Source organism: Anomalospiza imberbis, chromosome 28 (genome assembly GCF_031753505.1).
Source record: "Anomalospiza imberbis isolate Cuckoo-Finch-1a 21T00152 chromosome 28, ASM3175350v1, whole genome shotgun sequence".
In the NCBI taxonomy this organism is placed as follows: domain Eukaryota; kingdom Metazoa; phylum Chordata; class Aves; order Passeriformes; family Viduidae; genus Anomalospiza; species Anomalospiza imberbis.
Genome location: NC_089708.1, coordinates 1,432,730 through 1,460,196, shown reverse-complemented (window position 1 = coordinate 1,460,196; position 27,467 = coordinate 1,432,730). Strand labels below are relative to the sequence as shown.

Here is a 27,467-nt window from a genome sequence, read left to right as displayed (position 1 = left end):
GCTTCATCAATCCAGGGAAAATCCCAAAAAATTAGATTTGGTCGTCACCAAATGAGGAAAAATTCCTTAAAAATTGGATTTGGGCTTCATCAAACCAGAAAAAATTCCTTAAAATTGGATTTGGGCTTCATCACTCCAGGAAAAATCCAGGAAAATCCCAAAAAATTAGATTTGGTCGTCACCAAATGAGGAAAAATTCCTTAAAAATTGGAATTGGGCTTCATCAAACCAGAAAAAATTCCTTAAAATTGGATTTGGGCTTCATCACTCCAGGAAAAATCCAGGAAAATCCCAAAAAATTGGATTTGGGCTTCACCAAATGAGGAAAAATCCCAAAAAATTGGATTTAGGCTTCATCACTCCAGGGAAAATCCATAAAAAATATTTTAGGGCTTCACCAGACCGGGAAAAATTCCTTAAAAATTGGATTTGGGCTTCACCAAACGAGGAAAATTCCTTAAAAATTGGATTTGGGCTGCACCAAACCAGGTAAAATCCATTAAAAATATTTTTGGGCTTCATCAATCCAGGAAAAAATTCCTTAAAATTGGATTTGGGCCTCATTAATCCAGGAAAAATCCATCAAAATTCTTTTTGGGCTTCACCAGATGAGGAAAAATTCCTTAAAATTGGATTTGGGCTTCATTAATCCAGGAAAAATCCATCAAAATTCTTTTTGGGCTTCACCAGATGAGGAAAAATTCCTTAAAATTGGATTTGGGATCCACCAAACCAGGAAAAATTCCTTAAAATTTCGATTTGTGCTTCTTCACTCCACGCAAAATCCATAAAAAATCTTTTTGGGCTCCAGCACATCAGGAAAAAATCCCAAAAAATTGGATTTGAGCTTCATCACTCCAGGAAAAATCCATAAAAAATGAATTTGGGCTCGATGCCACTGCAGAAAATCCCTGGAAAAGCTTTGTGGGCTCCACCACAATTCCAGAAATTCCTCTGGGAATTTTTGCCACTCAACCCAAAGTTCAGGGGAAGCATCAATGGGATTCAACCCCCCCCAAAAAAATCACAAAATTCCCAAAGAATATTCCAGAAAAAAGCCCTGGGGAGGCAGGCTGGGAATGAGGAAATTCCAGGGGAAATTCCAGAGCCTGAAGGGGTTTGGACTGGGAGCAGAATTCCCAGGAAAATCCTGGATTGGGAGCAGAATTCCCAGGAAATTCCCGGATTTGGAGCAGAATTCCCAGGAAAATCCCAGATTTGGAGCAGAATTCCCAGGAAATTCCCAGATTTGGAGCAGAATTCCCAGGAAATTCCTGGATTTGGAGCAGAATTCCCAGGAAAAAACCCAGATTGGGAGGAGAATTCTCAGGAAAATCCCGGATTTGGAGCAGAATTCCCAAGAAAATCCTGGATTTGGAGAAGAATTCCCAAGAAAACCCCAAATTAGGAGCAGAATTCCCAGGAAAATCCTGGATTAGGAGCAGAATTCCCAGGGAAATCCCAGATTTGGAGCAGAATTCTGAAGAAAATCCGGGATTAGGAGAAGAATTCCCAGGAAAATCCTGGATTGGGAGAAGAATTCCCAGGAAAATCCCAGATTTGGAGCAAAATTCCAAGGAAAATCCCAGATTTGGAGCAGAATTCCCAGGAAATTCCCAGATTTGGAACAGAATTCCTGGAAATTCCTGGATTTGGAGCAGAATTCCCAGGAAAAAACCCAGACTGGGAGGAGAATTCTCAGGAAAATCCCGGATTTGGAGCAGAATTCTGAAGAAAATCCTGGATTTGGAGAAGAATTCCCAAGAAAACCCCAAATTAGGAGCAGAATTCCCAGGAAAATCCTGGATTAGGAGCAGAATTCCCAGGGAAATCCCAGATTTGGAGCAGAATTCTGAAGAAAGTCCGGGATTAGGAGAAGAATTCCCAAGAAAATCCCAAATTAGGAGTAGAATTCCCAGGAAAATCCCAGATTTGGAGCAGAATTCCCAGGGAAATCCTGGATTGGGAGCAGAATTCCCAGGAAATTCCTGGATTGGGAGCAGAATTCCCAGGAAATTCCTGGATTGGGAGCAAAATTCCCAGGAAATTCCTGGATTTGGAGCAGAATTCTGAAGAAAATCCTGGATTTGGAGCAGAATTCCCAGGAAATTCCTGGATTTGGAGCAGAATTCTGAAGAAAATCCGGGATTGGGAGCAGAATTCCCAGAAAAATTCCCAGATTTGGAGCAGAATTCCCAAGAAAATCCCAGATTTGGAGCAGAATTCCCAGTAAAATCCCGGATTAGGAGCAGAATTCCCAGGAAATCCTGGATTAGGAGCAGAGTTCTGAAAAAATTGTAGTGGGTCTGGGGTCGATTTTAGGGGGTTTGGGGTCAATTCCTCAGGGTTTGGGATCGATTCCTGAGGGTTTGGGGTCGATTCCTGGGGGTGTGGGGCCAATTTTAGGGGTTTGGGGTCGGTTTTAGGGGGTTTGGGGTCAATTCCTGAGAGTTTGGGGTCGATTTTAGGGGGTTTGGGATCAATTCCTGAGAGTCTGGGGTCGATTTTAGTGGGTTTGGGGTCGATTCGAGGGGTCAATTTTAGGGGGCAAATTTTAGGGGGTCTGGGGTCAATTCCCGAGGGTTTGGGGTCAATTCCTGAGGGTTTGGGGTCAATTCCTGAGGGTTCGGAGTCCATTCCAGAGGTTTAGGATCCTTTACAGAGGTTTAGGGTCACTCTCAGAGGGTTTCGGGCCCTTCAAGAGATTTTCCAAAGCTTTTGGATTCCTTCATTTGGGGTTTGAGCCCACTCCAAGGGTTTTGTTCCCTTCCTTTCCCAGGGATTTAGGATCCTTTCCCAGGGGTTTAGGATCCTTTCCCAGGGGTTTAGGATCCTTTCCCAGGGATTTCGGGCCCTTTCCCAGGGATTTCGGGCCCTTTCCCAGGGATTTAGGTTCATTTCCCGGAGATTTAGGGCCCTTTCCCAGGGATTTAGGATCTTTTCCCAGGGATTTAGGATCTTTTCCCAGGGATTTAGGGCACTTTCCCAGGGGTTTAGAATCATTTTCCAGGGATTTAGGGCCCTTTCCCAGGGATTTAGGGCCCTTTCCCAGGGATTTCGGGCCCTTTCCCAGGGATTTCGGGCCCTTTCCCAGGGGTTTCGGGCCATTTCCCAGGGGTTTAGGATCCTTTCCCAGGGGTTTAGGGCCCTTTCCCAGGGATTTAGGGCCCTTTCCCAGGGATTTAGGATCCTTTCCCAGGGATTTCAGGCCCTTTCCCAGGGATTTAGGATCTTTTCCCAGGGATTTTGGGCCCTTTCCCAGGGATTTTGGGCCCTTTCCCAGGGATTTTGGGCCCTTTCCCAGGCATCCAAGGCCCTTTCCCAGGGATCCAAGACCCTTTCCCAGGGATCCAAGGCCCTTTCCCAGGGATTTAGGGCCCTTTCCCAGGGGTTTAGGGCCCTTTCCCAGGGATCTAGGGCCCTTTCCCAGGGGTTTAGAATCATTTTCCAGGGATTTAGGGCCCTTTCCCAGGGATTTAGGGCCCTTTCCCAGGGGTTTAGGGCCCTTTCCCAGGGGTTTAGGATCCTTTCACAGGGGTTTAGGATCCTTTCCCAGGGATTTAGGATCTTTTCCCAGGGATTTAGGATCTTTTCCCAGGGATTTAGGATCCTTTCCCAGGGATTTAGGATCCTTTCCCAGGGATCTAGGGCCCTTTCCCAGGGATCTAGGGCCCTTTCCCAGGGATTTAGGATCCTTTCCCAGGGATTTAGGATCCTTTCCCAGGGGTTTAGGGCCCTTTCCCAAGGATTTTGGGCCCTTTCCCAGGGATTTCGGGCCCTTTCCCAGGGATCTCGGGCCCCTTCCCAGGGATCTCGGGCCCCTTCCCAGGGATCTTGGGCCCTTTCCCAGGGATCTAGGGCCCTTTCCCAGGGATTTCGGGCCATTTCCCAGGGGTTTAGGGCCCTTTCCCAGGGGTTTAGGATCCTTTCCCAAGGATTTTGGGCCCTTTCCCAGGGATTTCGGGCCCTTTCCCAGGGATCTCGGGCCCCTTCCCAGGGATCTCGGGCCCTTTCCCAGGGATCTAGGGCCCTTTCCCAGGGATTTCGGGCCCTTTCCCAGGGATTTCGGATCTTTTCCCAGGGATTTAGGATCCTTTCCCAGGGGTTTTGTCCCTCCACTCCAACCTGGAACCTTTCCACCCCTGATTTCCCTCCTGGCTCCTGCCCCACGAACGTCTCCACGCCAGAATATCCCCGAAACATCCACGGGAAATGACCCCAACCCCGAGTGTCCACGGGGCCGGGAAACGACCCCAAACCCGGCCGGGAAAGGAACAGAACCGGGCAGGGAAAGGAACAGAACCGGGCTGGAAATGACCCCAAATCCACCTGGGAAAGGAACAGAACCGGGCTGGAAATGACCCCAAATCCACCTGGGAAATTATCACAAACCCAGCCAGGAAAGGAACAGAACCGGGCTGGGAAAGGAACAGAACCGGGCTGGAAATGACACCAAATCCAGCTGGGAAAAGAACAGAACCGGCTGGGAAATGACCTCAAATCCGGCCGGGAAAGGAACCCAAACATGGCTAGGAAATGATCCCAAACCCAGCTGGGAAATGATCCCAAATCCAGCTGGGAAAGGAACCCAAATCCAGCTGGGAAATGATCCAAAATCCAGTTGGGAAAGGAACCCAAACCCGGCTGGGAATGGAACAGAACCGGGCTGAGAGAGGAACCCAAACATGGCTAGGAAATGATCCCAAATCCAGCTGGGAGATGATCCCAAATCCAGCTGAGAAATGATCCCAAATCCAGCTGAGAAATGATCCCAAATCCAGCTGAGAAATGATCCCAAATCCAGCTGAGAAATGATCCCAAATCCAGCTGAGAAATGATCCCAAATCCAGCTGGGAGATGACCCCAAACCGGGCCGGGAAAGGAACAGAACCGGGCCGGCATAGGACCCCAAACCTGGCTGGAAAGGGACCCGAACCCGGCTGGAGAGGAACAGAACCCGTCTGCAAATGACCCCAAATCCAGCTGGGAGATGATCCCAAACGCGCCCGGGAAAGGAACGGAACCGGGCCGGGAAAGGACCCCAAACCCGGCTGGGAGATGACCCCAAACCGGGCCGGGAAAGGAACGGAACCGGGCCGGGAAAGGACCCCAAACCCGGCTGGGAGATGACCCCAAACCGGGCCGGGAAAGGAGCCGAAGCGGGCCGGGGATGCCGAAGATCGCCCCGAGACCCCGGCCCGGCTGAGGGAGCGGATCCCCCGAGCCCCGGTGGCAGCGGCAGGCCCGGGGCTGCCAGCGGGCACCGGCCGCCGCTCCCAAAGGCAGCCCCGGGGTCCGAACGAGCTCCTCCCGCACGTTCCCGCACCGGCAGCGCCGAGCGGCGGCGGACACGGAGCGGGGGGACCGGGGGACCCCGCGGGGCGACACCGGCGGGGACGGGGGGACCCGGCGGGCCCGCGATGGGGCCGGGAGGAGCCGCCGGCGCCCGGGGGCACCCACGGCGAGGCCACCGCGCCGCGCGGGGCGCCACGGGGGGGAGCGCGGCCTGCGCGCCCGGGCCGCGCCGGGCCTGGCCGGGCCTGGCCGTGCGGGGCTCGGCCGCGCGGGCCGCGGGGGCGGCGCGGGGGTGCCGGGAGGGCGGCGGGCGGGCCCGGGCGAGCCCCGCGCGGCGGCCGGAGCTCACCTGCACATGATCCGCCATCTTGCCCCATTCATGCTCCGCTCGCGCCTCCGCCCCCGCCTGCGCCGGGCCCGGCGCCACCGCGTCCCCCCGCGCCGCCGCCCGCACCGCGCCTGCGCCGCGCCGCGACCCCGCCCCTCCCGCGCCTGCGCGCGCCCCGGCGCCACGCCCCCGGCGCGGGGGAGGCCCCGCCCGCCGCGCGGAAGCCACGCCCCTTCCCCGCGCCCGTCCCGGGCAGGCCACGCCCCCGCGGTCGCCCGGGGCCTGCGCGCGGCGGCGGGACACGCCCACGGCGGCCTGGCCACGCCTCCCCGCCGTGCGCGGCGCGCGGCGCGCTGCGTCTGACGTCACGGCGGCGGCGCGGCGCGCGGGGAGGAGGGAGGGGCGCGAGCGGGGTTTGTTGACACGGCCTTAAAGGGACCGCGCACCCCGGGGACAGCGGGGGGACAGCGAGGGGACAGCGCTGTGAGCACTGCCAGCAGCACGCCCCGTGCCCCCAGTGTCACCAGTGTGAGCACTGACACCAATCTGACCAGTGCTCCCAGTGCCCCCAGTGTCACCAGTGTGAGCACTGACACCAATCTGACCAGTGCTCCCAGTGCTCCCAGTGTCACCAGTGAGAGCACTGACACCAGTATGACCAGTGCCCCCGGTGTCACCAGTGTCACCAGTGTCACCAGTGTGAGCACTGACACCAGTATGACCAGTGCTCCCAGTGCTCCCAGTGTCACCAGTGTGAGCACTGACACCAATCTGACCAGTGCCCCCGGTGTCACCAGTGTCACCAGTGTCACCAGTGTGAGCACTGACACCAGTATGACCAGTGCTCCCAGTGCTCCCAGTGTCACCAGTGTGAGCACTGACACCAATCTGACCAGTGCCCCCGGTGTCACCAGTGTCACCAGTGTCACCAGTGTCACCAGTGTGAGCACTGACACCAATCTGACCAGTGCCCCGAGTGCCCCCAGTGCCCCCAGTGTCCCCAGTGCCACCAGTGTCCCGCTACCACACCCCTGCACCCCGGTCCTTGCCCCAGTGCTCCCAGTGCTCCCAGAGCTCAGTGTCCCCCACCTGTGCCCAGAGTCCTGTGCCTGTCACCACACAGGGTGGCACAGGGCCGTGTCCGGCCGTGCCACACCCACAGTGCCACACCCACGTGTCCAGGAGTGCCACACCCAAATGTCCACCTGTGTCACACCCATGTGTCTGATGGGCCACACCCACCTGTCTCCAGTGCCACACCCACGTATCCGGCAGTGCCACACCCACATGCCACACCCACCTGTCCCCAGTGCCACACCCACATGCCACACCCAGCTGTCCTCAGTGCCACACCCACAGTGTCACACTCATGTGTCCAGCAGTGCCACACCCACAGTGCCACACCCGCCTCTCCTCACTGCCACACCCACAGTGCCACAGCCCCGTGTCTGGCAGTGCCACACCCGCAGTGCCACACCTGCAGTGCCACACCCACAGTGCCACACCCGCAGTGCCACAGCCCCGTGTCTGGCAGTGCCACACCCGCAGTGCCACACCCACAGTGCCACACCCACATTGCCACAGCCCCGTGTCTGGCAGTGCCACACCCGCAGTGCCACACCTGCAGTGCCACACCCGCAGTGCCACACCTGCAGTGCCACATCCACAGTGCCACACCTGTAGTATCACACCTGCAGTGCCACAGCCCCGTGTCTGCCAGTGCCACACCCGCAGTGCCACACCTGCAGTGCCACACCCACAGTGCCACACCTGCAGTATCACACCTGCAGTGCCACAGCCCCGTGTCTGCCAGTGCCACACCCGCAGTGCCACACCCACAGTGCCACGCCCGCAGCAGCACCCACGTGTCCCGTGGGCGCCCACAGGAAGCGGCAGTGCGCGCAGGAAGCGGCAGAGCCCGGGCTGAGCGCGGGACGGGTGGAGCCCAGCCCGGGGACACGGCGGGGGGACACGGCCCCCAGGACCCCCGGGAGCCCCGGACACTTGGCACACACTGGGCACTGCGGACACTCTGGACACTGTGGACACACCGGACACTGTGGACACACCGGACACTCGGCACACACCGGACACTGCAGACACTCGGGACACTGAGGACACTGTAGACACTTGGGACACTCAGGACACTGTGGACACACCGGACGCTTGGCACACACCGGACACTGCAGACTCTCGGGACACTCTGGACACTGTAGACACTTGGGACACTCAGGACACTGTGGACACACCGGACACTCAGGACACTCCAGACGCTCGGGGACACTCAGGGCAGTTGGGATACTGCAGACACGCCGGACACTCCTGACGCCGCAGACACTGCGGGCAGGCCGGACACTCGGAGACACTCGGGACACTCGGGGCACTCTGGACACTCGGGACACTGCGGACACTTGGAGACACTCGGGGCACTCTGGACACTGCGGACACTCAGGACACTTGGGACACTCCTGACACTGCGGACACTGCGGACACTCAGGACACCGCGGACACTGCGGACACTCAGGACACCACGGACACTCAGGACACCACGGACACTGTGGACACTCAGGACACGCGGGACGCTGCGGCCAGGCCAGCCGGGCGGCGATGGAGGAGGCGGTGGTGAAGCAGGGCACGCTGTACCTGCAGCTGCAGCAAACCTTCGGCAAGGTCAGCACGGCCGGGGGGGCTGGGGTCCCGCGGGAATGGGGTGAACCCCACGGCAATGGGGTGAATCCTGTGGGAATGGGGTGAACTCCACAGGAATGGGGTGAACCCCACGGGAATGGGGTGAATCCTACCGCAATGGGGTGAATGCCATGGGAATGGGGTGAATCCCACGGGAATGGGGTGAACCCCACAGCAATGGGGTGAATCCTGTGGGAATGGGGTGAACTCCACAGGAATGGGGTGAACCCCACGGGAATGGGGTGAATCCCGTGGGAATGGGGTGAATCCTGTGGGAATGGGGTGAACCCCACAGGAATGGGGTGAATCCCATGGGAATGGGGTGAATCCTGTGGGAATGGGGTGAACCCCACAGGAATGGGGTGAATCCTGTGGGAATGGGGTGAATCCCACCGGAAAGGGCTGATCCCACTTGTTGATGCTCAGCTGTCCCTCAGCCACCGCGGGGGGCCAGGAGGTGCTGGGGACACTTTGTAGAGGCCCCCCAAGACAGGCTCTGCAGAGTTAGGGGGTGACAGATGTGACCCCAAAGCCCCACTGGGTGACAAATACAACCCTCAAAGTTGGGGGGTGAGAGATGTGACCCCAGAGCCACGTTTGGGGACAGCTCCAGCGGGGGGTGAGGGATGTGACCCCAGAGCCACATTTGGGGACAGCTCCAGCAGGGGGTGACTGCTACAGGCCCGAAATCCACATTTGGGGACAGTGACGGCTGCAGGCCCGAAATCCACATTTGGGGACAGTGACGGCTGCAGGCCCCAAAGCCGCATTTGGGAACAGTGATGGCTGCAGGCCCCAAAGCCGCATTTGGGGACAGTGACGGCTGCAGGCCCCAAAGCCGCATTTGGGGACAGTGACGGCTGCAGGCCCCAAAGCCGCATTTGGGGACAGTGACGGCTGCAGGCCCCAAAGCTGCATTTGGGGCAGTGACGGCTGCAGGCCCCAAAGCTGCATTTGGGGACAGTGACGGCTGCAGGCCCCAAAGCCGCATTTGGGGACAGTGACGGCTGCAGGCCCCAAAGCCGCATTTGGGGCAGTGACGGCTGCAGGCCCCAACGCTGCATTTGGGGACAGTGACGGCTGCAGGCCCCAAAGCTGCGCGGTTTCCGCTGCCGATAAAGGCTGCGGTTGGGCCATGGCTGCGAGGGGAAGGAGCTGAGGGGCCTCCCCTGCCCCTCTCCTTTCTCTTCCTCCCCATAGATCCCATCCCCAGGGGATCCGTGCTGGATCCCAAAAGGGGATCCCAAAAGGGGATCCCAGAAGGAGATCCCAAAAGCCCATCCTGGACACAGGGAGCCGCGGGCTCGGGGGCGTGTGCCGCTTTTGGGGCCACTTCCCCACCCCCACTTCCCCTCTGCCCTGGGGCCTCCCGCGCTCCCCGAGCCCGGAACTGCTGCTGCTTTTGGGGCAGAGCTGGAGAGATGAAAATTTGGGGGTTTTAGGGAAAATGGGAGGAAGAAGGAGCTGGAAGTTGTTCACGGCTTGTGGGGAATGGGGTGGGTGAGGTTGGGGTGCTGGAAAGGCCTTGCTGCGTGTCAGGGGGGTTTATCCAGGGATTTAAATCCCAGTTTTGTCACCCCCACCTTCAGCCAGACCCTGCAGGGCTTTGCACCTTTGTCCTGCCTTAGGTGATGCCAAGCATGATCCCAAGGGGATAAAAACTCCCGGGAAGGTAAAAACCCCCAGAAGGTAAAAACTTCTGGGAAGGTAAAACCCCCCTGGGAAGGTAAAAATTAGTGGGAAGGTAAAAATTCCTGGAGAGGTAAAAACTCCTGGAAATGTAAAAACTCATGGAAATGTAAAAACCCCAGGAAAGTTAAAACCCTTCTGGAAAGATAAAAATACCCTGGGAAGGTGAAAATTCCTGGGAAGGTAAAAATTCCTGGGAAGGTAAAACCCTCCTGGGAAGGTAAAAACTCCTGGGAAGATAAAAATTCCCGGGAAGGTAAAAACTCACGGAAAAGTAAAAATTCCTGGGAAGGTAAAAATTTCTGGAGAGGTGAAAACTCATGGGAAGATAAAAACCCCTGGGAAGGTAAAACCCTTCTGGAGAGGTGAAAACTCCTGGAAAGATAAAACCCTTCCGGAAAGATAAAAACCCTGGGAAGGTCGAATCCCAGGGAAGGCCAAGCCCTTTTGGGAAGGTAAAATCCCACGGAAGGCCGAACCCTTTTGGGAACATAAAATCCCCAGGGAAGGCTAAACCCTGTGGGGAAGGTTGAACCTTATTGGGAAGGCTGAACCCTTTTTTGGAAGGCCGAACCCTTCGGGAAGGCCGAACCCTTCGGGAAGGCCAAACCCTTTGGGAAGGTTAAACCCTTTGGGAAGGCCGAACCCTTTGGGAAGGCCAAACCCTTTGGGAAGGCCAAACCCTGTTGGGAAGGCCGAACCCTTCGGGAAGGCTGAACCCTTTGGGAAGTCGAACCCTTTGGGAAGGTAAAAACCCCAGGGAAGGCCGAACCCTTTGGGAAGGCCAAACCCTTTGGGAAGGCCGAACCCTTTGAGAAGGTCAAAACCCCAGGGAAGGCCGAACCCTTTGGGAAGACCAAACCCTTTGGGAAAGCCGAACCCTTTGGGAAGGCCAAACCCTTTGGGAAGGCTGAACCCTTCGGAAAGGCCGAACCCTTTTGGGAAGGCAGACGTGCCGGTTGTCGCCCAGCAGAAGTGGAAGAAGTTCTGGGCCGTGCTGTACCGGGAGAGCTCCTGCTCCACGGCGCGCCTGGAGCTGCTGGAGGGCCCCGAGCGGGCGCGCAAGGCCGAGGGCGGCCGGCGCCTGGTCCGGCTCAGCGACTGCGTCCACGTGGCCGAGGCGGCCGGCGACACCGCCTGCCCCAAGGACACCGTCCCGTTCCTGCTGGAGACCACCGAGCGCCGCTTCCTGCTGGCCACCGACGGCGCCGAGGCAGCCGAATGGATCCGGCGGCTGTGCGAGCTGGCGTTCCCGGTACGCGCCGGGAGGGCGGCCGGGGAAGGCGGGATCCACCGGGAAAGGTGGGATCCACCAGGGTGGGTGGGATCTGCTGTGATGAATGGGATCCACTGGGATGGACAGGATCCACTGGGATGGATAGGATCCACCAGGGTGGGTGGGATCTGCTGGGATGGGTGGGATCCACAGGGGTGGGTGGGATCCAATAGGATGGATGGGATCCGCTGGGGTGGATGGGATCCTCTGGGGTGGGTGGGATCCAATAGGATGGATGGGATCCACTGGTATGGATGGGATCCACTGGGGTGGGTGGGATCTGCCGGGATGGGTGGGATCCACAGGGGTGGGTGGGATCCAATAGGATGGATGGGATGCACTGGGGTAGATGGGATCCTCTGGGGTGGGTGGGATCCAATAGGATAGATGGGGTCCACTGGTATGGATGGGATCCACTGGGGTGGGTGGGATCTGCCGGGATGGGTGGGATCCACTGGGGTGGGTGGGATCCACTGGGATGGATGGGATCTGCTGGGATGGATGGGATCCACTGGGGTGGGTGGGATCTGCTGGGATGGGTGGGATCCGCTGGGTTGGATGGGATCCACCAAGATGGATGGGATCCACTGGGATGGGTGGGATCCACCGGGGTGAGTGGGATCCCCTATGTTGGATGGGATGCAGTGGGATGGGTGGGATCCACCAGGATGGACGGGATGCACCAGGGTGGGTGGGATCTGCTGGGGTGGATGGGTTCCACCAGGATGGGTGGAATCCCCTATGTTGGATGGGATCTGCGGGGTTGGATGGGATGTACTGGGATGGATGGGATCCATCAGGGTGGATGGGATCTGCTGGGATGGGTGGGATGCACCAGGATGGATGGGATCTCCTGGGGTGGGTGGGATCCACTGGAACAGACGGGAGCCCTCACCTGCCACTCTTTCCCCGGGGCAGAGGAGCCAGGAGGAGCCAGGAGCGGCCAAGGAGGGCACGGAGAGCGAGTTCTCCATGGAGGAAAACTCCCTGTACAGCTCGCGGGGCAAAGGTGGGAGCGGGGCTGGGGCTCTGCGGGGTGGGGAGATCTCCTCCCCAAAAGCCTTTTCCTGTTTGCGGGGCCGGCTCGGCCGTGCTATCAGCAGTGGTCATCCTGTCCAGCCCTTATCGGCCGGACATGGCTGGCCTGGCCGGAGGGGTCATCCGCGGCCCTTCTGCAGGGTGGGACACGTGTCCAGTGCTGTGTCCATCCCAGCTGGCCTGGAGCCATCTGTCCTGGCTTAGGGGTCACTCTGTTGGGTGGGACGCATGTCCAGCGTTCACCATGTCCATCCCAGCTGGCCTGGAGCCATCTGTCCTGGCTTGAGGTCACTCACAGCCCCTCTGTGGGGTGGGACACATGTCCAGTGTCCGTCCTGTCCATCCCAGATGGCCTGGAGCCATCTGTCCTGGCTTGAGGTCACTCACAGCCCTTCTCCAGGGTGGGACACGTGTCCAGTGTCCACCATGTCCATCACTGCTGGCCTGGAGCCATCTGTCCTGGCTTGGGGGTCACTCTGCGGTGTGGGACACATGTTCAGCACCAGCTGTGTCCAGGGCTCTGGCCTGGGCGGGTCACTCACCACCCCTTTGTGGTGTGGGACCCACATCCAAGGCTGTGTCTGTCCCCAGCCGGCCTGGAGCAGGCGTTTGAAGTGACAGTGAGGGTGACGCCGTCATCGCAGCGCTGCCGCCTCCGGGGCCGCTGCATCCTGCGGGCGGGCAAGGAGGCCCTGGAGCTGCGGCACCCGCAGAGCCAGGAGCTGCTGTCCAGCTGGCCCTACCGCTTCCTGCGCCGCTTCGGCCGCGACAAGGTCAGTGCACCGCGCCGAGACTGGGCCGGACGCGGCCGTGGCCCGGGCGTGGCGGGGACTGACCCCCGCCCTCCGCAGGTGACCTTCTCCTTCGAGGCCGGCCGGCGCTGCGCGTCCGGAGAGGGCAACTTCGAGTTCGACACCAGGCAGGGCAACGAGATCTTCCAGGCCATCGAGGCGGCCATCGAGGTCCAGCGGGGCCGCGGCGCCAAGGAGCCGTGCCGGGGGGGCCCTGTGGACGAAGCCCTGCGGCCGCTTGACCACGCCAGGATGCCCGGCCGGGCGCAGGGCCACGAGGAGCCCAAGTGCCCCTCCGGGGAGGTGAAGGTGCCCAAAGGGGAGGGGAAAGGGGTCAAGGGCAGGCTGGTGATGGCCCCCGGGGCTGGGGAGGCCTCGGGGCCGTTCCAGGTGTCGCGGGGCACGGATTGTCCCTACGCCGAGCCCCTGGATTCCCTGCACCGCAGGAACGCGGCCGCACCGCCGGACAAGGGCCAGAGGCCGGCTGGTGCCAGGGTGGAGTCCGAGTACGCCGTCCCCTTCGACACCGTCGCCAAGTCCTTCCTGGCGCGCCAGTTCGGTGGCCTGGGCTGTCCCCAGGAGGGGCCCCCCGAGCCCCCGAGCATCCCCAGGGATGCAGGGGGCGGTCAGCAGCCCCCCGGACGCCCCACGGCCCCCAAACCCGAGCACATCTACGATGAGCCCGAGGCTCTCTCGGGCCTCTCGCTGTACGACGAGCCTGAGGAGGTGAAGGGGGAGGCCTGGAGGCTGCAGGCGGCCCCCGAGGAGCCCCCCGGCCTCGGGTGTCCCTACGACGCCCAGCGCGACGACTACGCCGTCCCCAAGAGGCCCTTCCTGCTCCAGGACAAGGAGTGGCTCGGCGACTGCGACTACGACAACGTGGCCCTCAGGGTGGCCAAGAAGAGGAACCTGCAGTGAGCGGCAGCGGGGCAGAGGAGGAGGGGACGCCCCAAATGCCCCAGTCGGACTTTTCCGTACCCCCAAATGAGACCCCCCCCCCAGCTCAGCGCACCCAGGGCTGGCGAGGGGACACGGGCACGGCTGGGGGATGCCAGGGGACACCTGGGAAGTGGCAGGGGACACCTGGAAGCGCTGGATGTGCCCACTGGAGGGCAGTGCGAGCCCACCGGAGCGACGGTGCCCGGGCAGAGGGACCCCCGCGAGCCCGCGACCGCAGCCCTGGGACACCAAAGCCCGCTCGAGCAGCGGCTCTGCCCCACTCATCCCCCCGGGATGCACTTCCAGAGGCAGCTGGAGCGGGAATGGCCTGTGGTGCTCAGCTGGGTGCACTTCCCAGGGATGGACATCCCAAATCCCACAGAGGGGACATCCCAAATCCCACAGCATGGACATCCTGAATCCCCCAGGGATGGACATCCCAAATCCCGCTGGGATGGACATCCCAAATCCCGCCGGGATGGACATCCCAAATCTCCCAGGGATGGACATCCCAAATCCCACAGGATAGACATCCCAAATCCCCCAGAGATGGACATCCAAATCCCACAGGGATGGACATCCAAATCCCCCAGGGATGGACATCCCAAATCCCCCAGGGATGGACATCCCAAATCCCACAGAGATGGACATCCAAATCCCCCAGGACGGACATCCCAAATCTCCCAGGGATGGACATCCCAAATCTCCCAGGGATGGACATCCCAAATCCCACAGGATGGATATCCCAAATCTCCCAGGGATGGACATCCCAAATCCCACTGGGATGGACATCCAAATCCCACAGGATGGATGTCCCAAATCTCCCAGGGATGGACATCCAAATCCCACGGGATGGACATCCCAAGTCCTCCAGGGATGCAGATCCCACCCCACAGCCCCCAGTGCTCCCAGTACGTTCCAGTGCCACGGCAGGGCCGGGTCCTTCCCTGCCCAAAGGTCCTTCGCCTTGCTCAGCAAACCCACAAATTCCGGCTGTTTCAGCCACGCTTTTGGCTTTAATTCTCTTTACAAACTCCGGTTCCAGCCCCTCTGAATTCCAGATGGAAAACTGGGCTTTGTTTTCATGGAGATTTTCACGGCTGGCTCCAGTCCTCCCAGTGCAAACCAGTACACAGCCTCTGGGTCATCCTCCTTTTCCATTTCCTTTTCCTTTTGTTTTCCTTTTCCTTTCCTTTCCTTTCCTTTCCTTTCCTTTCCTTTCCTTTCCTTTCCTTTCCTTTCCTTTCCTTTCCTTTCCTTTCCTTTCCTTTCCTTTCCTTTCCTTTCCTTTCCTTTCCTTTCCTTTCCTTTCCTTTCCTTTCCTTTCCTTTCCCTTTCCCTTTCCCTTTCCCTTTCCCTTTCCCTTTCCCTTTCCCTTTCCCTTTCCCTCCTCATCTTCCTCCTCCTCCTCTTCCCCAGCCACCTCCAGCCTTTCCTGGGGCACATCCAGCCCCCTGGGACCCCCCATCCCCACCCCCAGCCCCGAGTGCCCTCGGGATCCCGGTTCCTCAGCACCCCATCAGGTTTTCCGTGGAAAGCACGGACATTCCATGAATTATTTATGACCTCTCCCAATCAAAGGCGGCGCTCAGGCACTCCGGTTCATTTCCTGGATCCTGGGAATCCAGCGGGAGGGGTTTAATGAGGCAAATTAAGTGTTTTTGATAAGAGATGCTGATTAAAGCTCCGGATCCATCACTGCGTCCGGGGTGGGATTGGAGGGAATGGGATTCTCAGGTGGGATCCTACTCCAGGGGGGATCACACAGGCAAAAACACCTCAAAGTGGTCCAAAATACAGGGAAAAGGCTCCAGCAGGATTTTCCACATGGGATTAAGGAAAATCATGGAGTGAGGCAGAGCTGGAAGGGTTCAGGATGCACTGGGGGGTGGGAGATGCTTCCCATCTTTTCCCAGCCCCATTCCTATGGAAAAATGGGATCATTCCCGTCCATGCCTGGCTGGTTCCAATCTTCAGAGCTGGGGAAATCCAGAATTCCCGAGCTGGAAAAATGGGATCATCCCCATCCATGCCCAGTTGGTTCCCATCTCCAGAGCTGGGGAAATCCAGAACCCCCAAGCTGGAAAAATGGGATCGTCCCCGTCCATGCCTGGCTGGTTCCCATCTCCAGAGCTGGGGAAATCCAGAATTCCCGAGCTGGAAAAATGGGATCATCCCCATCCATGCCCAGTTGGTTCCTATCTCCAGAGCTGGGGAAATCCAGAATTCCCGAGCTGGAAAAATGGGATCATCCCCGTCCATGTCTGAGCTGGTTCTCATCTCCAGAGCCGGGGAAATCCAGAATTCCTGAGCTGGAAAAATGGGGTCATCCCTGTCCATGCCTGGCTGGTTCCCATCTCCAGAGCTGTGGAGATCCAGGAGAATTCCCGAGCTGGAAAAATGGAATCATCCCCTTCCATGCTCGAGCTGGAGCTGGGAACTCCTGGCAGCGCGGGGCCGTTCATCGGGAATCGATCGCTGGAGCACACATTATTATTAATTAATTAACGCTCATTAGCCGGTTATTCATTATTAATCGGTGTTAACACAACCCTCCCTTCTCCCGCTGCATCCCTGCTCCTTCCAGTTTCCCTTCATTTACCAAAGGAATGGAAACTCTTCCCAGCCTTCCCAGTCCTGTGGGAAGCCAGGGAATGCAGGATCGCTGGGAATGGCTCTGTAAAAACATGGAAACAATTCCCAAACTTCCCTATCCTGTGGGAATGCAGGGAATGCAGGATACCTGGGAATGATGCTCTAAAAACATGGAAACACTTCCCAAACTTCCCAATCCCATGGGAAGCCAGGGAATGCGGGATTGCTGGGAATGGTGCTCTACAAACATGGAAACAATTCACAAACTTCCCAATCCTGTGGGAAAGCAGGATAGCAGGGAATGGTGCTCTAAAAACATGGAAACAATTCCCAAACTTCCCAATCTTTTGGGAAGCCAGGGAATGCAGGATGGCTGGGAATGGTGCTGTAAAAACATGGAAACAATTCCCAAACTTCCCAATCCTGTGGGAAGCCAGGGAATGCAGGATCGCTGGGAATGGTACTCTACAAACATGGAAACAATTCCCAAACTTCCCAGTCCTGGAGTTAATTTCCCAATCCTGTAGGAATGCAGGGAATGCAGGATCGCTGGGAATAGTGCTCTACAAACATGTAAACAATTCCCAAACTTCCCAGTCCTGTGGGATTTCCAGTGGGATCATTTGGAACAGTACTGGTCAAGTTTTAACAGGGATCGGGGGAAATTCTGGGAATTTTGGTGCTAGAATTGCATCCCCTGCCTGCCCCACCCCCCTGGATGGGGTTTAGAGTGGAAAAGGGCACCTGGCCTGGAGAATTCCATCTGGAAAAACCCTTGGAAAGGCTCAGCGAGGGGCTGGGCTGGGGGAAAATCAATGGAAAAGAGGGAGGGAAGAGCTTAAAGCCCAAAGCTCCAGACAAATGGAGAGATTTAATCTGATTTGGGAGTTATTGTCCTGATGGAATTATGCTGATTATGGATCATTTAGGAGCAGGGATAATCAAAACATGGATTTGTTCCGAGCTCCGAGGGGCTCCAAGCCTCTTTCCAGGGAGATGGAGAGGCAGAGCTGCATCCCAAGGGGATGGAGAAGGGCACAGAGCAGCATCCCAAGGGAAAATTGGGGAGGCTTGGAGGGGCAGAGCGAGGAAAAAGGGGCGTGGAGATCTCTGGGATGGGAAAATTGGGGCTGGGAGCAGGCCAGGGATGTGGGGCTGGGGCAGAAAATGGGATGAGCCCAAGGGAAAACTGGGCACAGAGCAAGGAAAGTGGGATAAGGACATGTCTGGGATGGAGAGGATGGGGAATGGAGCAGGAATGCAGCCCTGGGGAGAAAATCGGAGAATCCCAAGGGAAAGCTGGGCTGGAAAGGCTGGGAGGGACAGAGAAAGGGAAACTCCGGGATGGGGAGGAAGGGGAAAAAAGGACTGGGAACAGAGCAGGGATGCAGCCCTGTGGGAAAAACTGGGATGATCCCAAGGAAAAGATGGGCAGGAGGGGCAGAATGAGGAATGAGGGGTGTGGGAATCTCTGGGATGGAGAGGGAAGGGAATTAAGGATGAGGAAGCTGGTACAGAGCAGGGTGCAGCCCTGTGGAGAAAAATGGGATGATCCCAAGGGAAAATCCTCTGGAAAAGACTCTGGTGGTCGGGGCATGGAAAGAAGGAAGGGGGGATCTCCAGGATGGAGAGAATGGGAAATTTAGATTTGGAACAGACCAGGAGTGGAGAAAACTGGGATGATCCCAGGGGAAACTGCTCTGGAAAGGCTCAGATAGTCAGGGCATGGAAAAAGAGGTGCAGGGATCTCCAGGATGGAAAATTTGGATTGGGAGCAGACCAGGAGTGGAGAAAACTGGGATGATCCCAAGGGAAATCTGGGCTGGCAAGGCTTGGATGGTCAAGGCATGGAAAAAGAGGGAAGGGGGGATCTCCAGGATGGAGAGAATGGAAAATCTGGATTGGGAACAGACCAGGAGCAGAGAAAACCAGGAGGATCCCAAGGGAAAGCTGGGCTGGCAAGGCTCAGATGGTCAGGGCATGGAAAGAAAGGTGCAGGGATCTCCAGGGTGGAGAGAATGGGAAATCTGGATCGGGAACAGATCAGGAGTGGAGAAAAATGGGATGATCCCAAGGGAAACTGCACTGGAAAAGGCTTGGATGGTCAGGGCACAGAAGGAGGGATGCAGGGATCTCCAGGATGGGGAAAACAGGGAACAAATCTGCTGAAAAGCAGCATGGGGATGCTCCCCACGGCTCCCGTTTTTCCTGCGGCTCCAGGCAGCTCGTTTTCCCATTAGTGTCTCCTCGGATTAGGGATGCGCTCGCTCTCCCGCTCCGGCCGAATCCCAGGCGCCAGCAGGAGCTGGAAACTGCATTAGGGCCATGCCAAGGAGCCCCTGATGCCATTAGGGGCGAGCATTAGAGGTGCTAAGTGACAAGGAGCTCATCAGGCTGGGATTGATGGAAATCCCGCTCCCTGAGCCGGCAGGAGCAGGGCCCTTCATTCAGCAGAAATTGCTTAATTGGGAAGCTCTGGATTGTCTCCGCCTGTCTCACTCCTGGAGCTCTGCAGCTCCTCGGGGTGTGGGATGAATGGGAGCAAGGAGAAGGTAAAGGCGGCAGAGTGGAGGGAGAACTCCCAAATCCATCCATCCTGCTTTTCCTTGCCCTCTCGGCAGCTTGAGGATTCCCAGACTGGTCACTGCTGGGAATTCCACCAGGGTGATGGCCGTTGTAGGGACATTCTTCTTCCTTTCGGGATTTTTCATAGAGCAGCACAGAGAGAAAGAAAGAGAAAACAATTTCTATTTCTGCTCCTTGTTTTTCCCATGTGGAATTTGCTTGGAAGATCGTTTACCCGGGGTGATTGCTTGGTTGGATTCTGGTGAGGATTGTTTGAGCCGATGGCCAATCCAACCCACCTGTGGCTGCACTCCCAGAGAGGGTCACAAGTTGTGAGTCAGATATGGGAGTTAGAAAAGGTAGGTTTGTGGTGTTAGTATCTCCTTTAAACGGTATATTAATGTATTAGAGCATAGTTATCATAAAGAAATCATTCAGCCTCTGAGCTGGAGTCACACATCAGCATTTCCTCCCGCCGGGTTCGCCTGCGTGTACAGTAGATGGCTGCCCTGGAGCTGGGCTCTTCCCTGCCCCGGGGCCGCGGCAGAATTAATCGGCGATAGCCGGGAGTCCGCAAGGCCGGGCTTTGTCGGGAAGGAAGCCGTAAAGCCGCGCGTCTGCAGCCGTAATTCCTTCATCCCGCATTGATCCCGCGGCCTCTGCTGCCCACGGATCGGCCGGGGGTCGGGCTGGGCATCGATCCCGGGCACCTCGGGCAGGCCGGAGCATCCCTGACCCCTGCCCGTGCTGCGAGGGAATTCCCGGGATCGTTCCAGCCTGGAGCATCCAAAACCCCTGCTCTTTCCAGGAGGGAATTCCCAGGATCGTTCCAGCCTGGAGCATCCAAAACCCCTGCTCTTTCCAGGATGGAATTACCGGGATCGTTCCAGCCTGGAGCATCCAAAACCCCTGCTCTTTCCAGGATGGAATTACCGGGATCGTTCCAGCCTGGAACATCCAAAACCCCTGCTCTTTCCAGGATGGAATTACCGGGATCATTCCAGCCTGGAGCATCCAAAACCCCTGCTCTTTCCAGGATGGAATTACCAGGATCATTCCAGCCTGGAGCATCCAAAACCCCTGCTCTTTCCAGGATGGAATTACCGGGATCGTTCCAGCCTGGAACATCCAAAACCCCTGCTCTTTCCAGGAGGGAATTACCGGGATCGTTCCAGCCTGGAGCATCCAAAACCCCTGCTCTTTCCAGGATGGAATTACCGGGATCGTTCCAGCCTGGAGCATCCAAAACCCCTGCTCTTTCCAGGAGGGAATTCTCGGGATCATTCCAGCCTGGAGCATCCAAAACCCCTGCTCTTTCCAGGATGGAATTACCGGGATCGTTCCAGCCTGGAGCATTCCTGATCCCTGCTCGTTCTGGGAGCAATTCCCACATTAATACCAGCCTGGAGAATCCCTGATCCCTGCTTGTTCTGGGAGCAAATTCCCAGGCTGATCCCAGCCCAGAGCATCCCTGATCCCTGCTCATTCTGGGAGCAATTCCCAGTCTGATCCCAGTCTGATCCCAGCCTGATCCCAGCCTGGAGCATCCCTAATCCCGGCTCATTCTGGGACTGAATTCCCAGATTCATCCCAGCCTCTGTCTTCCCTTTTCTTCCCGCCCATATAAACACCTGGGAATATTTAGAATTATGGCTTTTTTGGGGTAAATAAAACCCCAGAGCTGCTGCTGCAAGGGGCACATCCCAAATCCCACAACACCAAACTCCCTGCTGAGGGATGCAGGGAAGGAGGGGAAGTTTGGGGAGGATCTGGGGAGATTGAGGGAGGCAGGAGGGCAGGGCCAGACCCTCTCCCGGTGTGAGATCCCATGGGATGGGACAGGAGGAGGGAAAACCTGGATCGAAGGAGAAGCCGGAGTTGCTGCTGGGGACACAAAGAGCTCGTTCCAAGGGTGTGGAGAAGCCTCTGGAAAGGCAATTTCCAGCTGGTTCTGGTCCAGGGAATCACTGTTTTTATGGGATTTTGCTGCTCCCATAAAAATTCCCAGATCCGTGTTTTGTGCAGATTTCTGCAGCCTCGCTGGGCTGGGGGTTCATGGGAGCAGGGGAAGGGTCCCCACCCCACCCCCAAATCTCTCCATGTCAAATTCCAGCAGGGAATATTTGATGGAGGCTACAACTGTGTGAGGACAGCCTTGTCTGCAGCCTGCGAAAACACTGGAGCTCTTTGGATCATGCATCCAACGCCCCATTAATTAATTAATTATGGGAATCCCATTAATGGGATCATCCAGACCCTAATGATGAGGAGAGGCTGGATCCATATCCTGAATTCCTGGCCCTGCTCCCCCATCTCAGGGCAGAACGTGTTTTAAAAGCCTGGCTGGAATCCTAGGATTTTTCCAAGCCTCCATCTCTCCCGAGTCTCCATGGAAGTGGATGTTTTGTGTGTTCCTTTGCCTCAATCTGCAGTGTTTAGACCAAAATAATGCTCCATGTGCTTCCCGGAGCTGCTCCGCAGGCGGATTTTGTCAGGAAATATAAATATCCCAACACCCACCTGGCCAGGCTGAGGCTGCAGCAGAAAATTCACAATCCCACCCTCGGCACCGGGGGGAATTCTGCAGCCTGGAGAGGCCCTGGATTCCCAGAGAAGTGTCCAAGGCCAGGGTGGGACAGTGGAGGTGCCCCTGCCCATGGCAGGGGTGGCACCGGGTGGGATTTCAGGTCCTTCCAACCCAAACCATTCCAGGATTTTTTCCCCATCCCTCCGTGGGTGCTGCAGGAGCAGCCCTGGACACCGTGAATCTGCTGGGCAGAAGGCTCTGGAGGGACAGGACACAGGGAATGGCTTCCCACTGCCAGGGAATGGGGTTAGGTGGGATTTTGGGAAGGAATTCCTGCCTGGGAGGAATTCCCAGAGGAGCTGTGGCACTTCCCTGGAAGTGCCCAAGGCCAGCTTGGGGTAATCTGGGATAGTGGGAGGTGTTGGAGTTGGATCTGGCTGATCCCCAAAGTCCCTCCCAAGCCCAACCATTCCGGGGTTTTGTTTTCCCGTCCCTCTGTGGGTGCTGCAGGAGCAGCCCTGGATTTGCTGCAGTGCCAGGACACAGGCAATGGCTTCCCACTGCTAGATGGGATTTTGGGAAGGAATTCCTGCCTGGGAGGATGGTGAGGGAATTCCCAGAGAATTCCCAGAGAAGCTGTGGCTGCTCCATCCCTGGAAGTGCCCAAGGCCAGTTTGGGATAACCTGGGATCATGAATGTGTCCCTGCCCAGGGAATGAGACGGGATTTACGATCTCCTCCCACCCAAACCATTCCAGGGCTGCTGCACTCCCCATCCAGGTGTGCTCCAGGACGGATCCGCACCCTCCGTGGCCCGGGGGGATCCCTGTGCCCGCGTGTGCCCATCCCGCTGGCGCCGGAGTCACCTTTCCCGGGATCTCCGTAGAGCCGGGAAGCGGCAGAATTTCCACCTCTCCTGGTGGAGGGGGAGCCAATTAGCGGCAGCTGGTGAGAGCTGACAATTATTATTAATTTCCGAGCGAGCATATGCTGCGTGTTAACGACGCCCGTGCCGTGGCAGAAGGGCCCAGCCCGTCCAGATGGCTCAGCCTGCCTTGGGAATGGCTCGTGCCATTCGAGCAAATTCCCAGCCTGGAGAATCCCTGATCCCTGCTCATTCTGGGACCAAATTCCCAGCCTGATCCCAGTCTGTTCCCGGCCTGGAGAATCCCTGATCCCTGCCCATGCTGGGACCGAATTCCCAGCCTGATCCCAATCTGATCCCAGCCCAGATCATCCCTGATCCCTGCTTGTTCTGGCAGCAGTTCCCAGACTGATCCCAGCCCAGAGTATCCCTGATCCCTGCTCATGCTGGGACCTAATTCCCAGTTTGATCCCAGTCTGATCTCAGCCCAGAGCATCCCTGATCCCTGCTCGTTCTGGGACCAAATTCCCAGATTAATCCCAGCCCAGAGCATCCCTGACCCCTGCTCGTTCTGGCAGCAATTCCCAGCCTGATCCCAGTCTGTTCCCAGCCTGAAGAATCCCTGATCCCTGCTCATGCTGGGACCAAATTCCAAGTCTGATCCCAATCTGATCTCAGCCTAATCTCAATCTGATCCTAGCCCAGATCATCCCTGATCCCTGCTCGTTCTGGGACCAAATTCCCAGATTAATCCCAGCTCAGAGCATCCCTGATCCCTGCTCGTTCTGGGACCAAATTCCCAGATTAATCCCAGCTCAGAGCATCCCTGACCCCTGCTCATGCTGGGACCAATTCCCACTCTTGATCCCAGCCTGGATTTTCCTTTGGGCAGCTCCATCCCCAGTTTCCATCAAGTCCCTTTTCCTTGGGAATTTTGCCGAGATTTCCCCGCACCCCGCTTTTCTCCATCTTTTAGTGACAGCGGTGGATGGAATGAATTCCTTGAGGGTCCCCAGAGATTAACCCGCAGGATTATTCCGGGATGTCCGGATTAACAACCCCACATCCTCCCGCGTGGAGCATCTCCCGCCACGCCCAGACTCCCGAACTGGAGGAACCGCGGAGCTTTTCATCCCCCGGGAACTCCGGGAAGGCGGCGGCGGGATCGTCACCGTCCCTTTAAATCCCACGGCTGGAATCGGGAGCGAAACCTCTCCAGGGAAGAGGGGTAAAAATAACTCCGCGTCCGACGCCGCGGGAGCAGCCGGGGCCCTGTCAAGGGCAGGGCCGAGTGCTCGTTATAAATAGGAATAATTAATTATTCCGGCGGGGACAGGGCGCTTAATGAGGGCTTGGAAGATTCTCGGTGTGGAGTGACGGCATCCAGGGCCCTGGGAAGGTCCTGGGAAGGTCCTGGGAAGATCCAGGGCGGGATGGGAGCGCTGGGTGTTCCTGCGGGCACGGGAGTGCTAGGAGGGCAGGAGGAGGAGGAGGAGGAGGAAGGAGCTGATCCGTGCCAGGGAGAGAACAACACCGGGATCTGAATTCCAGCCCTGCCAGCCGAGCTGGCCCCGGTGATGGAGCCCTCGTGTCCCGCAGCTGCGGGCAGCGCTTCGGTTTAATTCCCGTTTTTAATTAAAACGGGATTTTTTGCGGGTCCCGCTGGGGAGGGGCTCCCCCGTGCCCTCCCCCGGGATGTGCCCACTACTCCGGGACTCTGGAATGCCAGGGCCCGGCGCTTCCCACCCGGGGCTGCTCCAGCTGAAGAAAAACGAAGAAGAAAAAGAGGGTTTGGGAGGAGCAGAAGGTGGGGCTGTGGAGAGGACAGGGCAGATCCATGGGGTGGGGTAGATCCATGGGGTGGGGTGGGGTAGATCCATGGGGTGGGGTGGGGCAGATCCATGGGATGGGATGGGGCAGATCCATGGGGTGGGGCAGATCCACGGAAGGGGGCAGATCCACGGAAGGGGGCAGATCCATGGGATGGGGCAGATCCATGGGGTGGGGCAGATCCATAGGGTGGGGTGAGGCAGATCCATGGGGTAGGGCAGATCCATGGGGTGGGGCAGATCCATGGGGTGGGGCAGATCCACGGAGCGGGGCAGATCCATGGGATGGAGTGGGGCAGATCCATGGGGTGGGGCAGATCCATAGAGCAGGGCAGATCCATGGGATGGGGCAGATCCATGGGGTAGGGCAGATCCATGGGATGGGGCAGATCCATGGGGTAGGGCAGATCCACGGGGTGGGGCAGATCCATGGGGTGGGGTGGGGCAGATCCATGGGGTGGGGCAGATCCATGGGATGGGGCAGATCCATGCGGTGGGGTGGGGTAGATCCACGGGGTGGGGCAGATCCATGGGGTGGGATGGGGCAGATCCATGGGGTAGGGCAGATCCATGGGGTGGGGCAGATCCATGGGGTAGGGCAGATCCATGGGGTGGGGTGGGGTAGATCCATGGGGTGGGGCAGATCCATAGAGCAGGGCAGATCCATGCGGTGGGGTGGGGTAGATCCACAGGGTGGGGCAGCTCCACCTCCCTCCTGCCCCTCACCCTGGATTCAGGCCGGGAAAGCCTCGGCCTGCCGGGGTTGCGGCCCCATAAAATAAAAACAGGAGGGATAATGGGGAAGGAGCGGCTGAGCACAGCCCCGGAGAAATACTGGGGCATTGAAGGAGCAGAAGCTTCCAGGTGGAGCCTTTTTCTTGGATCTCCTTGGCTCCCAACCCTTCCGGGGGGATTCTGGGAGGAGCCTGAAGGATCTGATGCCCCACTGAGCACGGGGGGAACTCATTGCACCAAATTCCCAAGGTGTGGGGCTCCAAAAGCGCCGATCCAGATTTCCTGAGCCCCGGGGAGGAGGGGAGAGGGCGAGGAGAGGCCGATCCATGGAGCAGCTCCCGATGGTGCTGACCCAGCCGGGAGATGATTCACGGCCCCAGCGCAGCCGCGCGTTTATGCAGAAGGAAGCAATAATGGAGATGAAGCAAAGCCGTCGTCTCCGCGGGATTTATGGAGTGCAGCCGCAGCTCCCGACCTTCCGGGCTCTCCCCCACATCCCGCAGGGCTCAGCTCCCGCTTCCCTCCAGCTCTGGCTTTTCCTGGGAAGATGCAACCCAGGGGAAATGGGAGCTGAGGTGCTGAGTGCCCTTTGTTTTGGGATGAGGAGTGGCCGGGAGGGGAGCGGGGTGAGAGCTCATGGAATGCTGATCCCATTGGAACCAGGACTGGGATGGAGCAGCCTGGTAGGGCAGGAAGGCCCAGGGAAGCACAATGAGCAGCTCATGGAATGCTGATCCTCTCGGAGCTGGGACCAGGATGGAGGAGCACAGTGAGGAGTTCATGGAATGCTGATCCTCTCGGAGCTGGGACCAGGATGGAGGAGCACAGTGAGGAGCTCATGGAATGCTGATCCTCTTGGAGCTGGGACCAGGATGGAGGAGCACAGTGAGGAGTTCATGGAATGCTGATCCTCTTGGAGCAGGGACCAGGATGGAGGAGCACAGTGAGGAGCTCATGGGATGCTGATCCCATTGGAACCAGGACTGGGATGGAGGAGCACAGCGAGCAGCTCATGGAATGCTGATCCCGTTGGAACCAGGACTGGGATGGAGGAGCACAGTGAGGAGCTCATGGAACGCTGATCCCATTGGAACCAGGACTGGGATGGAGGAGCACAGCGAGCAGCTCATGGAATGCTGATCCCGTTGGAACCAGGACTGGGATGGAGGAGCACAGCGAGCAGCTCATGGAATGCTGATCCCTTTGGAACCAGGACCAGGATGAGCAGCCTGGCAGGGCAGCACTGGGTTTATCCGGGCTGGGGAGTGTCGGGATGAGCCTGTGCATCAGCACCCGCAGTAATTGAGTTACAAACTCCATCACTGACTCACAGCTCCACTTTTCCATCATTCCAGGCTCTTGGACACCCCAGATTCCCGTCTGTTTCCAATTAGCCCGGCTCTGCTGACCCCGTGCCAGCGTGATTGGTGCTCTCATCCTCCTCACCCCCATACCCTGGGCACACAGCCCCAAGGAAAAATGGGGAATGGAATCATGGAATCTCAGCACGGACCTGAAATCCCATGGGCAGGGACCCCTCCCCTGGGCAGGGACCCCTCCCTCCATCCCAGGCTGCTCCAGGCCCCATCCAGCCTGGCCTGGGACGCTGCCGTGCCCGAGGTTTGGGCACCCCATGGATGGAGCCCCTGGAGCTCCATGGGGATGAGGAGAGCCTGGAATGGGATCTGAAATGGGACCCTGGTCCTGCAGGAGCCAGCAGAGCTGCCCCTGCCACTCCAATATTCCCATCCCCACTGCTTTTCCCCTTCCAGGTCCATTCCTGAGGAGCCAATTCCCATTTTTCTGGAGAGTGCAGTGCTCCCTCATTACACTTTAACCTTGATCCCATTATTGCAGCATTATTGTCATCCCTTTCCTGTCCCCAAAGCCCCGTTAGTGCCAGGCCCGGCCCCTCCTCCTGCCCTGACCCCCCTCTCCAGGGCTCCTCGCTCTCTTCCTCTTGGATTATTGATCCCAAATCCCCCTCGAGGGGCTCTGCTCCGTTACTGCTCCATTTTTCCCTCTGCTGTGTCTGCACATCCCCCAGTCCCAACAATCCCACAGCATTCCCCCTCCCCCTGCATCCAAAAGGAGCACGGAGGGCCGGGATTGGGAATTCCAGGATTTTATGAGCAAAGATCACAGCAGGAGAGGAGATGGCTTCAAACAAACCCTCCCGGGGCAGGTGGCAAACAGCATTTCACCTGTGCTGGGAGTGCTTTCCTTGGGAAAAAAGGGGGAGAAAATTCCCAAAATCCACCTTGCTACACCCCAGAAAACTTCAAAATCAGCCTGAACCCCCCCACG

At 57.8% G+C, this 27,467-nt stretch overlaps 2 protein-coding genes across 2 annotated transcripts in view; one reads left to right on the top strand and one right to left on the bottom strand.

The window, feature by feature from the left end:
• XPO7 (exportin 7) overlaps positions 1 to 5,792 on the bottom strand; it is an 81,591-nt gene extending 75,799 nt beyond the window's left edge. The window contains exon 1 of the mRNA XM_068174579.1: positions 5,645 to 5,792. Coding sequence (XP_068030680.1) covers positions 5,645 to 5,662 — 18 coding nt within the window. The 5' untranslated portion in view covers positions 5,663 to 5,792. The remainder of the gene's footprint in view (positions 1 to 5,644) is intronic.
• A 1,685-nt stretch (positions 5,793 to 7,477) lies between these two features.
• DOK2 (docking protein 2) lies at positions 7,478 to 15,432 on the top strand. The gene is made up of 5 exons (XM_068174420.1): positions 7,478 to 8,293; positions 10,974 to 11,255; positions 12,195 to 12,285; positions 12,906 to 13,087; positions 13,166 to 15,432. Exons 1-5 carry the CDS (start codon positions 8,231 to 8,233, stop codon positions 14,021 to 14,023), a joined length of 1,476 nt encoding a protein of 491 aa, XP_068030521.1. The 5' UTR covers positions 7,478 to 8,230; the 3' UTR covers positions 14,024 to 15,432.
• The last annotated feature ends 12,035 nt before the right edge of the window (positions 15,433 to 27,467 follow it).